The following is an 18,960-nucleotide window of genomic DNA, read 5'->3' as shown; positions in this document are numbered from 1 at the left end:
TATTCTTTCAAAAAAAAAATTTAATTATCATGCATCTTAAACAGAAAATAAAAAATATTTATTAAAATTAGCACATAAATATTAATTAAAAATGTTTAAATATCTAATTCAAAACGACAAACGACATATGTATGATGACCCAAAGTTTATGGATGGAGATTTATATAGCACTTCTTAAAAGTGGGCGCATTGTAATATAGCTACCGCTAAATACAATTATATTAACAATAAATAAATTACGTATATATTCATATTGCTAATAAATCATAATATTCACATATTTTAATTTAAAACTCGTCATTCATAGTCGCATTATTGGAAATATTCTAATTTTTGATACGGTGTAGAAGAATACTCTCGTCCTTCAATACTTTTACGACAGATTTTGCAAATTTCATAATGGACGACCATAAATTGAATAAATTAAATTGAAAGTGAGTTAAAAAAAACTTACTAGTGTAATCTACAATATGGTCAGTAAGTCACTGATTAGAACACCATGTATATAACTTTCATTGAAATTGGCTAAACTAACATTGATTAGTTCTTACCCATAATATAGCCATCGAAGATATCTAATTAATAAATAGTAGAGTAAAGGGCAAAATTGGTCCTCAACATATGCTCATTTTATGATTTTGGTCCTACACTTTATCTTTTGAATTTTTTGGTTTTGTACATTTCAAATCGGATCACAATTGGTCTTCCGTTAACAATTCCGTTAATATTTAACAGTCAGCGATTTTAATCACAATTTTGACCAACTTAAGCAATTTTTAATTATTTAATAATCCAAATTATTTTTTAAGTAAAATCATAAATCACAGTGCCTTCTTCTCCGAAGCTTCTCTCTCTTCAACTAGTCATCGTTGCTAGCCGCCACCTGCAGCTGCAAACAAAAAACTGTTGGGCCCATGGTTGTATTGGATCGCGTTTTTTAATTTCGAGAACTGGGCCCAATTGAGATACTTATGCAAATTCTAATCCAGTAGAGTACATAGTACTATTAAACAAGGTTAATAGGATTAAATATATCATATATGCTATATAATTTGTAGTCGATTTATGGGTTTCAACTACAGAATTTATGGAAAATTCTAATTATTGCCAAAATTTCTCCAAAATCACATAAAGAGGGCACAAAATTAAATACTCTAATCGAAGAGGCCAACGACGTCGTCGAGCTTCATGCAACAACTTGTGTCAGCTTGTTAGTGGCTTTCTGGTTTGTAAAGCACTGTTGACAAGTGGTAATAAATTAGATTGCTATTGGATCGACTTGCAAACGTTATAATTTTTAAAGCTTAAACTAAATACGACTCAAACTTATATTGACAAGATATGATAACAATGCAATAACGCTACAGCCTACAAACTTGATAGTACATGATAACGATATAAAACGATCGAGGATTATGGACTCTATCTAAACCATGAAGGAAGGAAAGAAATTAAGGAAGTGCCGACCTAAGGAATAGGTAATCTAGAATATAAACGGAGAGTTTTTGTAGTATTTATAAAAATGTTATCTTGGAGGAAAATATGACTATTGGTCAAAAACAAAACACAAAATTGTTGTACATCACCATTATCCAATAGTAAAATACAGAGAAATTGGTTTCAAAGAAGTTTTAAAGTACCTTCATGATCTAGTTTATTCATATATTTAATGCAAGTTTGTTTAATTGTTTATTTTTTACTGTTGATAAAATATTTTTAAAATTGTTAATTAAGATGGTTTGTTGACATGAATATATTTTAAGTTTTATTTATACTTAAAGTTAAAAATATTAGTTTGGAGGAAAACATGTAGGTCAAAAATTAAAATATAAAAATTGTTGAACATGGTCATTAACCAATAACAAATATTGAAAAAATGACTTTTTAAAGAAGTTTTATCACTATGATCTCATTTATTCATATATTTAATATGAGTTTGTTTAATTGTTTATTTCATGCTATTAATAAAATATATAAAAAATATTTCATGCTATTAATAGTAGTATGATTTGTTGACATGAATTTATATAAAGTTTTACTTATATTTAAAGTTAAAAAAGTAATAATAGTAATAATTATAAAATAATATGATATACTATTAAAAATATTAATAAAAGCATGATCTAAACAATAATAAAAATAATAATAATAAATACTCCTATATATAATATATAAAAATAAATATATTTTGAGATACACCCTAATCAATTAAACTACACTCACTTTGTATCAAGGTATTAGGCTTGTGCCAATGTAGTTGAATCATTTCTTTTTTGGCAAAAAAAAATTCACTCTTACTCTACAAACTCTTTCTCTCCCATACTTTATCATTATTTAGTAATTCCTTATTAAAAAATTAGAATGCAAAAAAATAATAATTATACTCTCTTCGTCCACACAAAGTAATCTCATTTTTTCTATTTTGAGGTGTCCACGAAAAATAGTCTCAATTTAAAAAAAATGAAAAATTTCTCTTTCATACTTTACCATATTTTTCTCACATTTCTCATACTTACCCACTTTTTATCTCAATCCCACTTACTATACCAGTTTCACAATTTTTAATGCGTGTACTTAAATTGATGTGTATTAGATAATAGCCTGTTAATTATAACATAATAAATTTAAGTATGATTTGCATTGTGTGCTATCCTAATATCTAAAAATTTCATTTGGCTTTTGGTCATGTATCATAAATTTTTGCTAAAACTTCAAATTAGAAGCAATGAAAAAGTCGTAAATTGAGATGTGGTTATTGGGGGTCCAAATGTTGGTAGTGATATTCTTCTCTATAAATAAGTTTCTTTTTTTTTAAATATTGATAATGCAATACATTATCATATCAAAATTTACTGTTTTTTACTATTGGAGTATGTGAATAACGTAATATTAGGTTGATTTTTATAAATAAATTCATTCATACTTATGAACATTTTTATTTGAAAATAAATCACCAATCGTTTTAAGTTACTTGTGAACATTTTTTTTGTTCTATTCGTCATTGTTATACTATGAAATTTTTTTACATACTCCTAAAACGTGTAATATATATATATATATATAGGATAGTGATCAATGTATAACTAATCTTAAGTGTATAACTAGAGAACAAATCTCAGTCACACATCTTTATACTCCAAATTAATCTTATGGCTTAAATAATCTTGCAGATTTTTATAAAAAAATAATAGCCAAAGGGCATTTTTGGAATTCAATATCTCAAATGTATCAGCGTGAATTGTCTTCTGCGCAATTTATACAATCTGAATCTGAATTGTCTCCAGCCACCGCCATGGCCGACCTCTCCGCCGCCGCCGCACATGCGCCGGTTCTTCCACTGAAGGCGTCCTCCGCCGGGCTGTTCGCGGCTCGCTGAATCTTAACCGATCTCATTACCGAGCAGCGCCGCAACTGGAACTCGCTTCTGCTCAACTCCATCAACATTTATTTGTTTTCGCATTCTCGTCTTATTCTCGATATTGCATTTTGTAAATTAGTGAGATTTGGAGGAGATTTTGAAATAGAGGGTTCTACAAGGGGCTTTTACCAATCCCTAGCTATAATTACGATTCGAGAATGATATGATGATAATTACTCCATTTTCCTTCTCTAATTTCGAATTCCTTTTTTGTTTTCTTTCCATTGTACGTTGGAGAATTGAGTTCGTGATTTTCTGCTGATTGATTTTGTCATTTTTGCTCATACTCTCTACTCATTTTTCTATCATTTGGGAGGCAACATGAACTAAAATCATTCTAATAGTGATGTGTTTTTTAAACAAGAGTGAAGTAAAATCATGCTAAGAGTGATGCGTTTTGTAAACAAGAGTGATGTGTTTTGTAAACAAGAGTGAAGTAAAATCATAATAAGAGTAATGTGTTCTGTGAACAAGAGTGAAGTGTTTTGTGAACAAGAGTGAAGTAAAATCATAATAAGAGTGATGCGTTTTGTAAACAAGAGTGAAGTAAAATCATGGTAAGAGTGATGCGTTTTGTGAACAAGAGTGAAGCGTTTTCTGAACAAGAGTGAAGTAAAATCAGAATAAGAGTGATGTGTTTTGTAAACAAGAGTGAAGTGTTTTGTGAACAAGAGTGAAGTGTTTTGTGAACAAGAGTGAAGTAAAATCAGAATAAGAGTGATGTGTTTTGTGAACAAGAGTGAAGTAAAATCAGAATAAGAGTGATGTGTTTTGTGAACAAGAGTGAAGTAAAATCAGATTGATCAAACACCTTCTAGCATCAGCATTTACAAATTTCTCTCTGATCAAATAAATAATTAAGAATGAAAATTTAGCCGAATTAGAAGAGGATGAACTTCAATTACTATTATTACAAGAATTTCCGTAGCTCAATTCGCCGTATTTATAGCTGAAACCGATCGCCGCCTTTGCTCGGGCAAATTCTAGCTTTGATGAACAGAGCTCCGAATTCTTCAATCATTCTTGAATTCACATACAACATTCAGCAACCTAAGAGTAATTAAACTCAATTTCGAGTCGGAATTCCCATACCGGATGATGATTCCGGCGAGCAGCGACTTGTCGATCACCGTCTTCAGCTTCACATTCTTCGGCCCGGTCAGCTTCTGCGCGCGCTTCGCGATCTCCGCCAGATGCTGCGGCTCCAGCTCCACCACCGACGCCACTGTCGCCACCTCCGTCTCCGACAGCCGGTTCGCGATCAGCTCGAACTCCGCCGCGATCTCCTTGATCAGATCCACTCGCTTCATGTCCGTGAAGTTAACCTTCAAATGAAGTAAAAATTTACATAATCTAATTTTTTTGTGCAATGACAATAATACCCCTGACTTGTTATTATGGAGTAAATTTGTGATTGAGGGAGTTAATATCTCATTAAATTCGAAAATTAATATTAGCCCTTGATTTTTTTGATCTTGTGGCTATTATTTGTTCTCTAGTTATATGGTTAAGTGTTGTTTGCCATAGATCACTACTCTATATATATATATATATATATATATATAGTGGAGTGTGAGTTAATTTATCCAAAAAAATGTAGTTTTCAATCAAATTATATAAATTGATTATTGATGATTGCAGTTGGTCGGGGAAGATGGAGAAAAGAAGAAGAAAAAGAAGGGTGATGACAACAAACCAACTCAAGAGGTTGAAGATAAGAAAGGGAAGCTTCCCGGCTGCGAGAAGGCGGAGGAGGTGGCTTCGCCTCCTCCAACTCCGGCAGCAGGGGAGAAGAAAGGTTGATGAGAAGGAGAAGGAATCTGTTGCAACTAAATAATTAAGATATTACCAAATTAAGATAATAGTGTTTTGAATAACAGAATAAGTGATTGTTGTAAAATAGAAGTACGTTATATGAAAACTAGACATGTATTGATATGATATTATTCAGAGTGTATTTGTATAATTGTATATATATTATATTACTATATTATAAAAAAAGGGTTCCAACTGTTTTGGGATGAAAAAATACCAGAAAGTTAGATTTAGTAGGTTTTAGTACATTATAAAATTCGAATCCTAAATTTTTAAATAAAATTAATCATGATATGATTTGCTATAATGATATAGACTTTTGCACAAGTGCAATTCAATTGATATTGGAATCATCACATATAAAAATACGACCATTGTTAATCTTTTTCCAATAAAACAAACAAACTGTGTATTGAACTTAAATCTAAGGACTATCACATATTGCATATACTAAAAAAATCTAGATACAGAACAAACGATTTAATAACATACCGTACGTATGTTACATACGAATACGGAGTAATATCCAAATTATACATGTAGGCATCGCAGATATCTAATTTATATATTTCAGTTTTCCCATTCAATATAACTTCGGGTTATAGTTTTGTCAAATAAAAAACTGTTTGGTCCATTAGTTGTGTTGGATCACGTTTTTTAATTTCAAGAACTGTGCCCAATTAACATACTTACGCAAATCACTAATCTAATGGAGTACTACTATTAAACAGGCTTAATAGCATCGTTGCGTTATATTGTTAACTCACTCTAAAATTGCTAACTGCAATTAAATAATAGGCATTATATCTTTGAATCAAGGCCCAAGATCACCCTTACTATCAATACAGTAGAAAAAAATATATCAATTGAAATATTAATGTCATTTAATAACAAATTAGTTATAACTGACTTTTAAAAAATATCACAAAATTTTAAATTTATATAACTATCTCAATTTAAATTATTTTTTCACATAACATTATCAAATTAAAGGTTTTTTATCAGGGTTCTAACGAGATCAAATTGCATCTGTTTCTATGTCAAAATTTTAAAAAAAAAGTTATTCCTTCTGTCCCACAAAGTTCGTCCAAGTTTGGACCCGACACAAGTTTTAAGAAATTGTTTGATTTTATACTATATGGAGGTGTGTAATAGAATAAGGGTCTCACATTGAGGAGATTGAGGGGTGTATTTAATGTCTATTTTTAGGTAGATTTCAAGTGGGACAAACTTTGTGGGATGGACGGAAATGGTAAAATGGGACAAACTTTGTGGGACGGAGGGAGTATGAATTTTGGAATTTTTTGACAAACAATTAAATATCAACATAAGTACATAAGTATCATAATATGTTTACATAATATGTGTAGAACGTAAATATTAAGTAGTGTTGACATACTCAAGACATTGTGTTGATATGTTTAATATACTATATTGACATCCGATTCAAAACTCTAACTTTGGTAGTTGATTATATCTATTTAATATTAAAAAAATAAAAAACGAAATTATACATAACAATTTATAGATCATTAAATTTCTAAAATCCAAAAATTTTAAATTAATTATAGTTAACTATAAATAAATAAATTAGCAATTGATCACGATTTATAATCAAATTTTGGGTTTCAACTGAAAAGTTTATGGCAAATTTTAATCATTACCGACGACGTCGTCGAGTTTCATGCAACACCTTGTGTCAGCTTGTTAGCGGACGCTTCCCACCTTCTTTTTCTGGTTGTTAATCCACTGTTGACATGTGGATTTCTTTTATTTTACTTTTTTCAATTATCATTTATATGCTTTTATGGCTAATTAATTGATAGTACTATTATAAAGAGGTGATACTTACGTTCGAAATATTACTAACTGAATAGTACTAGTACTCTCTTCATAGCTCAAGATGGGTTTAGGGTTTAGTACTAGTACTCTCTTCATAGCTCAAGATGGGATTAGGGTGAAACCCTAAACCCTAAATTAATTAATATGGAGTAATAAAGAGATGACACTTAAATATGAAATATCTCATTCAAAAATCAAAATGACAACATTCTTAAGTGACACGTTTTAGATGGATTTGTCGACCAAAGTAAAAGAGAGTACTATTAAAAGTTAGTTGAATATTTAAATACAAAAAAACAAGACAGATGATTTATTCCAAAAAGTAGAAAATGGTAATTTTAATTGGGACAAAAAAAATATTGGTCATTTTGAATGAAACGGATGAAGTGTTAAATACTTAAAAACTTTGGTTGACAAATCGTACTATAAATTAGATTGCTATTTGGTCAACTTGTTACCGCTATAGTTTGTCAAGCTCAAACTAGTTACGAACCATTCTTATTAATGTTGACAAAATATGATAACAATAAAATAACGGAAAAACATGATAATACATGATGACGATATAAAACGATTTGAGAATCATGAACTCTACCTAAAGCATAAAAGAAGGAAAGAAATTAAGGAATTGCCGACCTAAGAAATAGGTGATAGGTGATCTAAAATAGAAAATGAGAGATTTTGGACTATTTATAAAAATGTTTATTTCATACTATTAATAAAATAATTTAAAATTTTATTAATTAAGATGGTAGGTTGACATGAATCTATTTTAAAGTTTTATTTATATTTAAAATTAAAAATGTCAATACATGTTTATTGGTCAAAGATTAATAGATAAAATAGTCACATTTCCTAAAATGGAAAGTTTTAAGAAAAAATTTACTAATTTTGTACTCGATGGTCCACGAAAAATAGTCTCATTTTACTATTTTGGAATGTCCACAAAAAAATAGTCCATTTCCTAAAATTAAAAGATTATCTCTTACACATTTTCCACTTATTCTATCATCTCATACTTTACTCAATTTTTCTCTCTATCTTTTTTACTTTACCCACTTTTTATACTCATTTCTCCTAGTTTACCTATTTTTTTCTCTTCGTCTCTCTTATTTTACTAATTTCTTATTAGAACTCGTACCGTTCACAAATGAAACTATTTTTAGTTGACGGAGTGAGTATTTATTTGTGTTTTATACTTTTTATAAATAAATTCAACCACGCTTCCTCTTTGCACTATCCTAATCTTACTTTTATTATTTTATTATGTATAATTTTTTTTAAACATAAGATCTATTTTTTAACTGTTATGTATCATGCAGATGTTGAACCGTGTCAAAATCAATACATGTGTTTGTTTGTTTTTAATTTATTTAATCGTATTTTTTATGTTTCATAAACAAACATAAACATGACTCATATTGTGGGACGGATGTAGAATTATATTTTAAATTAATGTAATGATAAAATGATGTTGGATTAATTTTTGGAAAACTAATTAAGCGTGCATCGCCGTAAGGGATGGGACAATTGTAGGTCGAAAATTCCAATTATATTTAAAAATATTAATCTTAATACGTCAAGTCACCTCTTGTTATCGAATTTCTTCCTATAAATAAGCCCCATCATTTCCCTACTCTTCAAAATCAAACATTTTCAACTTTCAAAAGTGCAATCAATCTGTATAATCTCGATCATTAGCAGAAAATATCAATGGCAGAACAATTTTTTGATTCGGCAGGAGAAATTATTGATTGGATACTTCCGAATTCGACTGAATTGGAAGTGGATGTTCGAACTGCAGAACAAGCTGCACAACTTCAGCGATCAAACAGCTCCTCTGCGAGTTTCCCTCCATTTTCCTACTTTTTTTTTATTTGAGTTTCTTTCTTTGTGTTCTATTCATGAGTTGTTATATGAAAAAATAAGCCTTATTTTATCATAAAATATAAATATCATTATTTAGTGGAGTGTGAGTACATTTGTCCAAACTTTTAAAAAAAATCAAATGAAGTTTTAATCGCGGACATATGAAAAAATTGGTGTTGAATCTTTTGATATAATAGGGAATGCATAAGCTTATATTTCATTCACAGAATATACAACTATTAATCAAATCATATAAAATTATTAAATTTATCTAAATCAAGGTAATTTAAATTCATGCTAGTACTTTTTAGAAATAAAAACTCATCCTTCTCAAAGAGAGGGAATATTACAAATATAAAAACGAGAAATTAATATTTTAATGTATTACTCCATTTTTCTTGATGATTGCAGTCGGGTGAGGAAGAAATAGGGAAAGATGGAGAAATGAAGAAGAAAAAGAAGGATAAAAAGAAGAGTGATGACAACAAACTAACTCAAGAGGCTGAAGAGAATAAAAAAAGAGTGATTTATTTACTCATAAAAAAAGAAAAGAATATGTTACTAGTGTAAAACAGTATGTTACGAACACTACATATGTATTGATATGATATTATTCATAGTGTATTTATATATATTTTATTATAAAAAAAGTTTCCGACTGTTTTAGGATGGAAAAAAAGTTAGATTTGGTAGGAATTATACTTTATATAATTCAAATCCTAAATTTTTAAATAATATTAATAATGATACGATTTATTATAATGATATTTACTTTTGCACGTTCATAAGATATCGAAAATTCAATGATATTTTGTACATATATAAAAGCATTTTTTATACACTTACTAGGGCTCCTTGTGGAAATATGTAGGTCATTGATTAAAGTTTTGGTCACTTGATTTGTTAACATTTTCGTTAGTTAAAGATTTCATTTTTTTTCCTAATAAACTAAGGGCTCGTTCGGTTACGGCTAAATGGAAATGCAAGAATCATCGTTCGGTTACAACCCTGCATCATTACTGTATGTTTGGTGTTTCACATTTGGAGATAAGAAATAAGAGGATGCGTGTTGTCAGACGATAATGTCCTCATCAATCTTCCAAAATTCCTCGACCTACGCCTGTACCCCAAATAAAGCCGGGAAACGAAATCTGAAACTTTCAGGCCGAGAGTACAATCCTTGCTCTTGACTGCTGGGGTGAAATGCTGGGATCCCAGTGTAAGCGTATCAGGTACCTCGTTGCCCCACTCACTCATTCAGCCTCAATTCTTTAACTTCAGTCTAAACAACTTTGAGAAACTGTTGGGTAGGGTGAGTCCTTCAAAGACACCGGTGAGGCCACGGATGCCCCAAGCTGGAGTTCAGTGACCTGATAAACTGGGAACGTTTATCCCGAAAGGTGAATGTTGCTATTTGTTCTCTTGGATGAGAGTCTGCTTTGAAACAGAAGAGGTTGTGAAACTTGTTTTGTTTCAGCTTTCCATTTTCATGGTATTGAAACCTTTCCTTCAAATATCATAATTGAAGGAAAGAGGATGGTTTTCATCGGAGAGTTTGATGGAAAGATGATCATATAGGGCTAAAACGGGAGAGGTGGTGGAGGAGCTGGAATTAGTATTTGTATCCATGTAAAAAAGGAAATGGAGAATGGAAAGGGAAAGGGAGGGAGTGAAGCGAAGAGAAGGTGATCATAACCTAGGCTAACTTTGCTCATGTTGGTTCTTGTCCTCTTAGTAGAGATGGCTCTAGAAATGTTCCATCTTATCCACCTCGTGGTGGTGGCCGTGGTGGTGGTCGCGGTGGCCGTGGCCTATTCTCCAACAACAAAATCATATGCCAACTATGTCAAAAACCTGGCCATTCAGCCGATCGTTGTTGGCATAGGTTTGAGCAGAACTTCTCTCCTTCTACTCCTGCTCCACGCCCATCCCATTCTCATCTGCACCCATCTGCTCCTCCTACCGCAAATCTTGTCCACGCTCGTGCTCCTCCTGTAGCTCCTCCCGGCTTCCGTCCACCTTCTCCCCACCAGCAACTTCACCAAGCACCTGCCTATTCCTATTTTCTTTCAAAAATTAGCTTCGACTCAGCTTCCAACTTCTAGTATCCTACTCTGGTACTACACATCATGTCTCCAATGACCTCTCATCTCTAAAGGTTTCCGCTAAGTATCAAGGAGGTAAATCTCTACATCTTGGCAATGGAGATGCTATCAACATTGCTCATGTTGGTAGCTCTTCATTTCAGTCACCTCTCTTGTCTTCAAGATATTTACTCTTGAATCATGTTCCTCAAATTTCCAAGAACCTTCTAAGTGTCTCCAAGTTTACTAATGACAGTAATGTCTTCTTTGAGTTTCACCTTCTCTTTTGTTATGTTAAGGATCGAACGTCCAGGAAGGTTCTTCTCAGAGGCACCCTTGACAATGGATTATATCGCTTCTCTCTTCCCAAGCCAGATTCTGCTCACCTCTCTTCTGACTCAAGCAATGCACCCGTTGCCTTCTCTTCAGCTCTATCCTTTACTTCCACAGCTCATGTCTCTTCTACTTTAGATCTTTGGCACAAACCTCTCGGCCACTGTGCTTATGATTTAGTAGTTAAGGCTTTAAATGGCTGCAATATCAGTTTCAATTCAATAATATCCAGTATCCGTTGTCATCCTTGTTGTATTGCTAAGAGTCATAGGCTCCCTTACACTGCTTCTAACTCTCAATATTCAGCCCATCTCCATCTCATACATACTGACTTATGGGGCCCCTCTCCCATCAAATCCAGAAATGGGTTCTCCTACTATATCACCTTTGTAGATCAATTTACTCGCTTCACATGGATTTATCTATTGAAAGCCAAAAATGAAGTTCTAAACATTTTCAAACACTTCAGAAAACCAACTTAATCATAGAATTAAGATTGTGCAAAGTGATTGGGGTGGAGAGTATAGATGGCTTACTTCTTTTTTTTAGGAACATGGTATAATCCACAGATTATCTTGCCCTCATACTCCCCAACAAAATGGCCTCATTGAAAGCAAGCATCGACATGTTGTTGAGATGGTTTAACATTACTTGCTCAAGCAGGATTGTCTACTCAATTTTGGGATGATGCCTTTACTTCTGCAGTCCACATCATCAACAGATTACCCACACCAACACTCCTTCTTGCCTCCCCCTTTGAAAAGATGTACAACTCAAAGCCTAACTATCATGAGCTTAAAATCTTTGGTTGTCTATGTTATCCATTCACTCGTCCTTACAATGCCCACAAGCTTGAATACATATCATCCTCTTCTACTTTTTTGGGATATAGTAATGCTCATAAAGGATACAACTATACAAGGCTCTCATTCCCAATGGAAAAGTCATCATCTCAAGAGATATCATATTTGATGAATCGTCCTTTCCTCACCTCAATTCTCAATCCTCACAAGCTCCTCCTTTGTCAAATAATCCTTCAAGCATTCATCTCTTTCACATAATAATACCTCATTCACCACCTTCTACAAATCCCACCCCTCCCATCAATCTTTCTCCCACTAATCCACCTATCATGAATCTCCATCTTCACAGTCTTCTGTTACTGTAGCAGCAACCTCTCCAACTCCTCCTACCTCTGACACAACCCCTTCCTCCTCTCTTATTCCTAGCTCTACAGCTGAGCTGTCTCTCATCCTATGATCACTAGAGCTAAGGCTGGTATTTTTAAGCCTAAAGTTCTTCTTATCACATGTCCTTTCTCCTCTCTCCCTAAATCTGCCCAAGATGCTCTTCTAATCTGGCTCTTATTCGAAATAAAACTTGGATTCTAACGATTCTTCCTCTTGGGAAGAATCTTATTGGTTGTTCTTGGATTTTCAGGTTGAAGAAACATGTTAATGGTGATATTGCTCGACATAAAGCTCGCTTGGTTGCTCAAGGCTTCTCCCAAGAGCCTGGTTTTGACTTCACTGATACATTCGGCCCTGTGGTCAAGCCCACAACCATTCACATCATCCTATCTCTTGCAATATCTTCTAGCTGGTGAATCAAGCACTTAGACGTCAACAATGCATTCTTGCATGGAGATCTTGAGGAAGAAATCTACATACGCCAACCCCCTTGGCTTTGAACAAGGTGGCCCACACCTTGTGTGCAAACTCAACAAAGCTCTCTACGGCTTGAAGCAAGCCTCCAGATCATGGTTCCTCGCTGTCCAAGCTGCTTTATTATCACTTGGATTTCTGCAATCTCGGGCAGACCGATCACTGTTCTTTCGGATTCGAGGTTCTAAAACAATTCATCTTCTCGTCTATGTGGATGATATGTTAATAACTGGTAGTTCATCTTCTGCCATTGAGCATGTTATTTCAAGCCTCAGCAAGCAATTTTCTCTCAAGGATTTGGGTGAAGTGAAACCTTTCCTAGGTGTTGAAGTCACTCAAACTGCCCAGGGACTCCATCTAAGTCAAGGTTCCTATATTAAAAACATCCTTGAACGAGTACAAATGTAAGATGCCAAAGGATTGCCTACTCCAATGCTGGCAAATCTTCAATTATCAATAGGGTTAGCCAATTCATGGCATGCCCTCTTGACTCTCATTGGAAGACAGTGAAACGTATTCTTCGATACCTTGCCAGCTCGGTCGATTACGACATTCATATCCAAGCATCTCACACCAATCTTATCGCCTTCTCCGACTCTGATTGGGCTTCAGATATTGATGATCGACAATCTGTCACCAGCTATTGTGTTTTTCTGGGTAAGAACTTAATCTCTTGGTGTTCCAAAAAGCAACCCGTTGTCTCTCGAAGCAGCACTGAGGCTGAATACTGAAGTCTTGCTCAGGCTGTTTGTGAAGTCACTTGGGTCACTCATCTCCTCTCCGAATTGAAAATATCGTCATGTCGCACTACGATTGTATGGGTGGATAATATCAGTACCATCGGGTTGGCCAGCAACCCAGTTCTTCACGCCCGCTCCAAGCATATTGAATTAGACATACATTTTGTTCACGACAAGGTTCAAGACAAATTAGTGGATCTTCGTCATGTTCCCTCTGCCGACCAAATTGCAGATGTCATCACCAAGCCACTTTCTTACCAATTCTTCTCTAAACTTCGCAACAAAGTCACTGTTTGTCCTAAGTCCGCGCTCGAATTGAGGGGGTATTGAAACCTCTCCTTCAAATATCAAAATTGAAGAAGTCATCGGAAGAAATGAATGCAATGCCAAGTTGGAAAATAACATTACACTGCAGCAATATGGAAAGATGAAGTGTGCATCAGATTTAATTTGTAACTCTCAAACAAGTAAATTGCTACAAGACTCTTCGTCTAACACATCAATGTAGAATCTCGAAAGGTTTTAGAATGTGTTAGGTCTTGTGCTTTATTTAATACTTATCTATTATGAGTAGCCTATAAATAGTCTTGATGTAATGCTCACTTTGTTGAAGGAAAATCTTGAACACCTATCCATCTTTTATTTTATTTCTTTCACCTGGCAACAAAAGAGAAAATGCACAACTCCAAATGAACACGGAAGGCGGTGATGAGGGGAAACCAAAAAAGTCAGGGTCCGCCATTTGTTCATCGCTGTGGCGGAACAGATTTCAAATATCAAGAGGCAAACGTGAATCATTTCATGCAAAAGTCAAGAAGCACGGTGTGGGCCCGGGGGTTTTTCGAGAGCCGTGCAGTTTATTCTGTGGAACACTGAACCGGCTTTATTGCACTGATTTGACCCGAATTAGGGTCAATTAATGATCACCAAATAGGTCCTAAGATTATTAATTAATTGATGCATAAATAATTTTGAAGGTTTAAAAAGCCGCCGCATCACTTGTGCTGATATGGCGTCGGAAGCAGCGGCCGAGACGGCGGCGAAGCCTAGAGGCGGTAGGCTTTGCACCATCTGCAACACCAAGCGAGCCGCCCTCAAGCGCCCTAAAACCCTCGAACAAGTAAACTTTTTTTTGCTATAATCCTCAATTTAATTCTCAAACCATTACTGAATAAGCATGCCCTTCTTCCACTTTGCAATAGATATGCAAAGACTGTTTCTACGCAGTTCTAGAAGACGAAATTCACAGAGTGATTGTGGATAATCACATCTTCAAGCGCGGCGAACGCGTCGCTATTGGAGCTTCTGGAGGAAAAGGTGCAGAAAATTTGCTCTCCTCTTCTATTTTTGCCCTAATTTAGATTGCACTCGGTTGGTACTAATTGGATTGTGTTTGGGCAGATTCAACTGTGCTTGCATATGTGATGTCCGAATTGAATCGTAGACACGATTACGGGCTCGATCTTTTCTTGCTTTCGGTTGATGAAGGAATTACTGGATACAGAGATGATTCACTTGAAACTGTTAAAAGAAATGAAATTCAGGTGCTTTGTATCACCAATTGCTTTACTTGCAGGATTATTCTCTTTCATTTCTGGTGTTGAAGTTTTGTTTTCGTTTTCTATGCCGATTTAAGGATTTAGGGTTTAGGGTTTAGCTTTGCAATGTGTTTGTTCGAATTAAAGCTATAGGCTTATAAGGTTAAGGAGAGTCCAGCTAGATGAACTGGTTTTCCTCTCGCATTTTCAATAATTTTGTAATGTCTAATTGATTGATGCGTTTTATATGCTTTCAGTATGGAATTCCTCTTAAAGTTGTCTCGTATAAAGACTTATATGGGTGGACGATGGATGAGATTGTGAAGCTGATAGGTCTCAAGAACAATTGTACCTTTTGTGGTGTTTTTCGTCGCCAGGTAACAAGAATGATGAGATAAGGAGACTGAAAAGAACATAAATTTAGTTTCGATTAAGCAACTTCTACGATTAAAACCCTCAAATAGGGTACTTGGTTATCCAAATCTAACAATGGTGATGCTGCTTCTGTTTAAGGCTCTCGACCGGGGTGCTTCTCTTTTAAAAGTAGACAAGATAGTTACAGGGCATAATGCAGATGACATTGCTGAGACAGTTCTACTAAACATATTGAGAGGCGACATTGCAAGGTAATATATGTTAAGATCTTGAAAGTAAGACGAAAGCTTTGATAAGCTGGTTCTTTTGTGCTCCTTCATCTTTTTTGTCAGCTTGATCAGTGGAAACTCCTTGTTAAAATGGCAGGCTGAGTAGATGTACTTCTATTATTACGGGTGAAGATGGGCCTATTCCAAGATGCAAGCCTTTTAAGTACACCTATGAGAAGGAAATTGTGATATATCCTTTTTGAATTAGAAGTTTATGCTTTCTTTTCATTGTTGATTGTATGCTTGTAGCAGCCGTTTTATTAGCAGTAGTGTCCCCTTAACATACTTTTACGTATGCATACTTCAAACGGTTGGATTACTTCTCAACCGAGTGTAAGTATTCAATGCACATTTCCTCGCATATTTACTGGTTTCTTGTTCGGTCATTGACACTCTCTTAGTATCTAGTGACTTTCCTTTAAGCCTACTTGTCTTCCCTTATACATGCTTTGATCATCATTACATTATAATTTGAATTGCAGGCATATACTCTCCCAATGCCTATCGTGGCTTTGCTCGGGAATTCATTAAAGATTTGGAGAGGATCAGGTCCTACAATCTGTTCTGATATTGGTGTTGCCTTTGGCACAGTATTTTTTTTATTCTGGTGTAACATTGCATTCCGTGGTTGTCATTTTAGGCCAAGAGCTATACTCGACATCATAAAATCTGGTGAAGATTTTAGGATAGCAACCCATACAAAAATGCCAGAGCAGGGAAACTGTGAAAGGTGTGGTTACATCTCCAGCCAGGTAAGAGTGTAACTTGCTTTGCCTTCGCTTTAATCTTTAGAAGAGCACATATCTCAAACAAATTCTACTCCCTTCGTCCCAATCAAAGTGAAGTATTTCCATTTTTGCACAAATTTTTTTACTCCTACAATTTTGTTTGCTATGTTAAGTGGATAGAGATTAAAGTAGGGAGTCATGATTTCATTTTTAGAAATGTGTCGTTTTGAGTGAGACATTCTGAAAAAAGAAAGCGTGTCGCTTTGAATGAGCCGGAAGGAAGTATATTATTTATCTAGTTGTGGTTGTATTTGATCATTTTACTCGACTATCCTGCATTGAATTTACTTTAATACTAGGCATGTTATACTTTAAATTAAAAAGTACGATGCGTATAACCCTCAACATTTCCCTTTCTTTGGCGTATTCTACATTTGCTTTTTGATAGTCACTACTTGAGGCGCTAATAACTGCAGTTAAGCACATCATCTTGCAACCCGTAACATGTCACCCGACAGAAGATTGAGAGGGTTTAAAGTTTCTTACACGTCTTATAAATGCAGAAATGGTGTAAAGCTTGCGTTCTACTTGATGGACTTAATCGAGGTTTGCCTAAGCAAGGTATTGGTCGGACGCGAGGCCTGGATGCCGAGCGCAACAAGGATTCGAGAGAAACTAATGGAACACAGAGTTTGCAGAGCAAGCAATGTGGATCACTTGACTTCTGATTCAGTGGTGCAGTTTGGTATGTTTGAAATTCCTTATGTACTGTTTATAATGGGAAGCAGAAGCATATCATATTTATTTGGATATTTTTGTATTTTCTGTACTTTTTAAAAACACTATTTAGGATTCTTTGGACTAATGAAATTTTGGTTTAGCTTTAAGAAAACATGTATATCATCTTTTTCTTCTTCTATCTACTTTGTTTATTAATAGTATTAAAAGAATGACAATTGCAACGTTTTAAGCCAATTTCAAGGCCTGCCGTTCAACGTTTTATTTATGGCAATTGCTTCACCATTACTTTCGCCTGAATTTGTGCCGTTTTAAAGATTGTTACAAATGTTGCTTTAAATTTTTTTGGTTATAGATATATATTAAAATTACATATTACTATAACTAAAGACTCTAACAAAATTGCGAAATTGGTTTTTTTTTAGGATAAATACAAAATTGCATTAGATTAAATTACTAAAATCCTCTAAATTTAAAAACTTTTCGGAATCGAAAAATTCAAATTGTTCTGTATTGGTTAAAAATGTAATATCTCCTAAAATGCAATTTAGATTCTCATTGTTCTTTTCAAAATTTACCTTCTAATAATTTAATTTGCAATTATAAAAATCTCTGGCTTTATTTTCCTTTATTCAGACAGCAGTCTACTGTTAGGTCAGCAAAGAAGAAGATTATAATAACAACTCAAATGTCATATTGAATTGTGAATAGAGCAAAGGCCAAAATTGGTCCTGAACATATGTCCATTTTATCATTTTGGTCCTAAACTTTATCTTTTGAATTTTTTGGTCCTGGACATTTCAAATCGGATCACAATTGGTCCTCCGTCAACAATTCCGTTAATATTTAACGGTCAACGATTTTAATCACACTTTTGACCAACTTAAACAATTTTTAATTATTTAATCATCAAAATTATTTTTTTAAATAAAATCATAAATTATTTATTAGAAATAATTAAATTATTTATTCCAACTTAAACAATTTTTAAATAACAAAATTATTTAAGAATTTATTTAAAAAAATATTTTTGATGATTAAATAATTAAAAATTATTTAAGTTGGTCAAAATTGTGTTTATCATAAAAAATCATAAATTATTTATTACAACTTAAACAATTTTTAAATAATTAAGTTAATTATGATTTTATTTAAAAATAATAATTTTGATGATTAAATACTTAAAATTTGTTTAAGTTGGTCAAAATTGTGTTTATCATCAAAAAATCATAAATTATTTATTACAACTTAAACAATTTTTAAATAATCAAATTATTTATGATTTTATTAAAAAAATATTTTTGATGATTAAATAATTAAAAATTGTTTAAGTTGGTCAAAATTGTGATTAAAATCGTTGACCGTTAAATATTAACGGAATTGTTAACGGAGGACCAATTGTGATCCGATTTGAAATGTCCAGGACCAAAAAATTCAAAAGATAATGTTTATGACCAAAATGATAAAATGAGTATATGTTCAGAATCAATTTTTGCCTTTACTCTTGTGAATAACATAATTCTAGTATGTTTTATAATACTATATAG

At 33.4% G+C, this 18,960-nt stretch overlaps 1 protein-coding gene across 1 annotated transcript; it reads left to right on the top strand.

Annotated features, from left to right (window-relative positions):
• The first annotated feature begins 14,709 nt into the window (after window positions 1-14,709).
• Window positions 14,710-17,562, top strand: LOC121803572 (cytoplasmic tRNA 2-thiolation protein 1-like). Its single transcript, XM_042203191.1, has 10 exons — window positions 14,710-14,885; window positions 14,968-15,082; window positions 15,167-15,309; window positions 15,561-15,680; window positions 15,817-15,929; window positions 16,045-16,137; window positions 16,240-16,280; window positions 16,430-16,496; window positions 16,588-16,699; window positions 17,239-17,562. The coding sequence occupies exons 1-10, from the start codon at window positions 14,775-14,777 to the stop codon at window positions 17,401-17,403; spliced, it is 1,080 nt and encodes a 359-aa protein (XP_042059125.1). The 5' UTR covers window positions 14,710-14,774; the 3' UTR covers window positions 17,404-17,562.
• The last annotated feature ends 1,398 nt before the right edge of the window (window positions 17,563-18,960 follow it).

The sequence above is a fragment of the Salvia splendens genome, chromosome 5, assembly GCF_004379255.2.
Source record: "Salvia splendens isolate huo1 chromosome 5, SspV2, whole genome shotgun sequence".
Taxonomy (NCBI): domain Eukaryota; kingdom Viridiplantae; phylum Streptophyta; class Magnoliopsida; order Lamiales; family Lamiaceae; genus Salvia; species Salvia splendens.
This window is presented reverse-complemented; position numbering and strand designations above follow the sequence as displayed.

Bases quoted from the DNA above. Each gene is read 5' to 3' on its own strand.
- LOC121803572 (XM_042203191.1), top strand. From the start codon at position 14,775: ATGGCGTCGGAAGCAGCGGCCGAGACGGCGGCGAAGCCTAGAGGCGGT. The intron at 14,886-14,967 runs GTAAACTTTTTT...ACTTTGCAATAG, and splicing joins GCCCTAAAACCCTCGAACAA to ATATGCAAAGACTGTTTCTA. The intron at 15,310-15,560 runs GTGCTTTGTATC...ATATGCTTTCAG, and splicing joins TTAAAAGAAATGAAATTCAG to TATGGAATTCCTCTTAAAGT.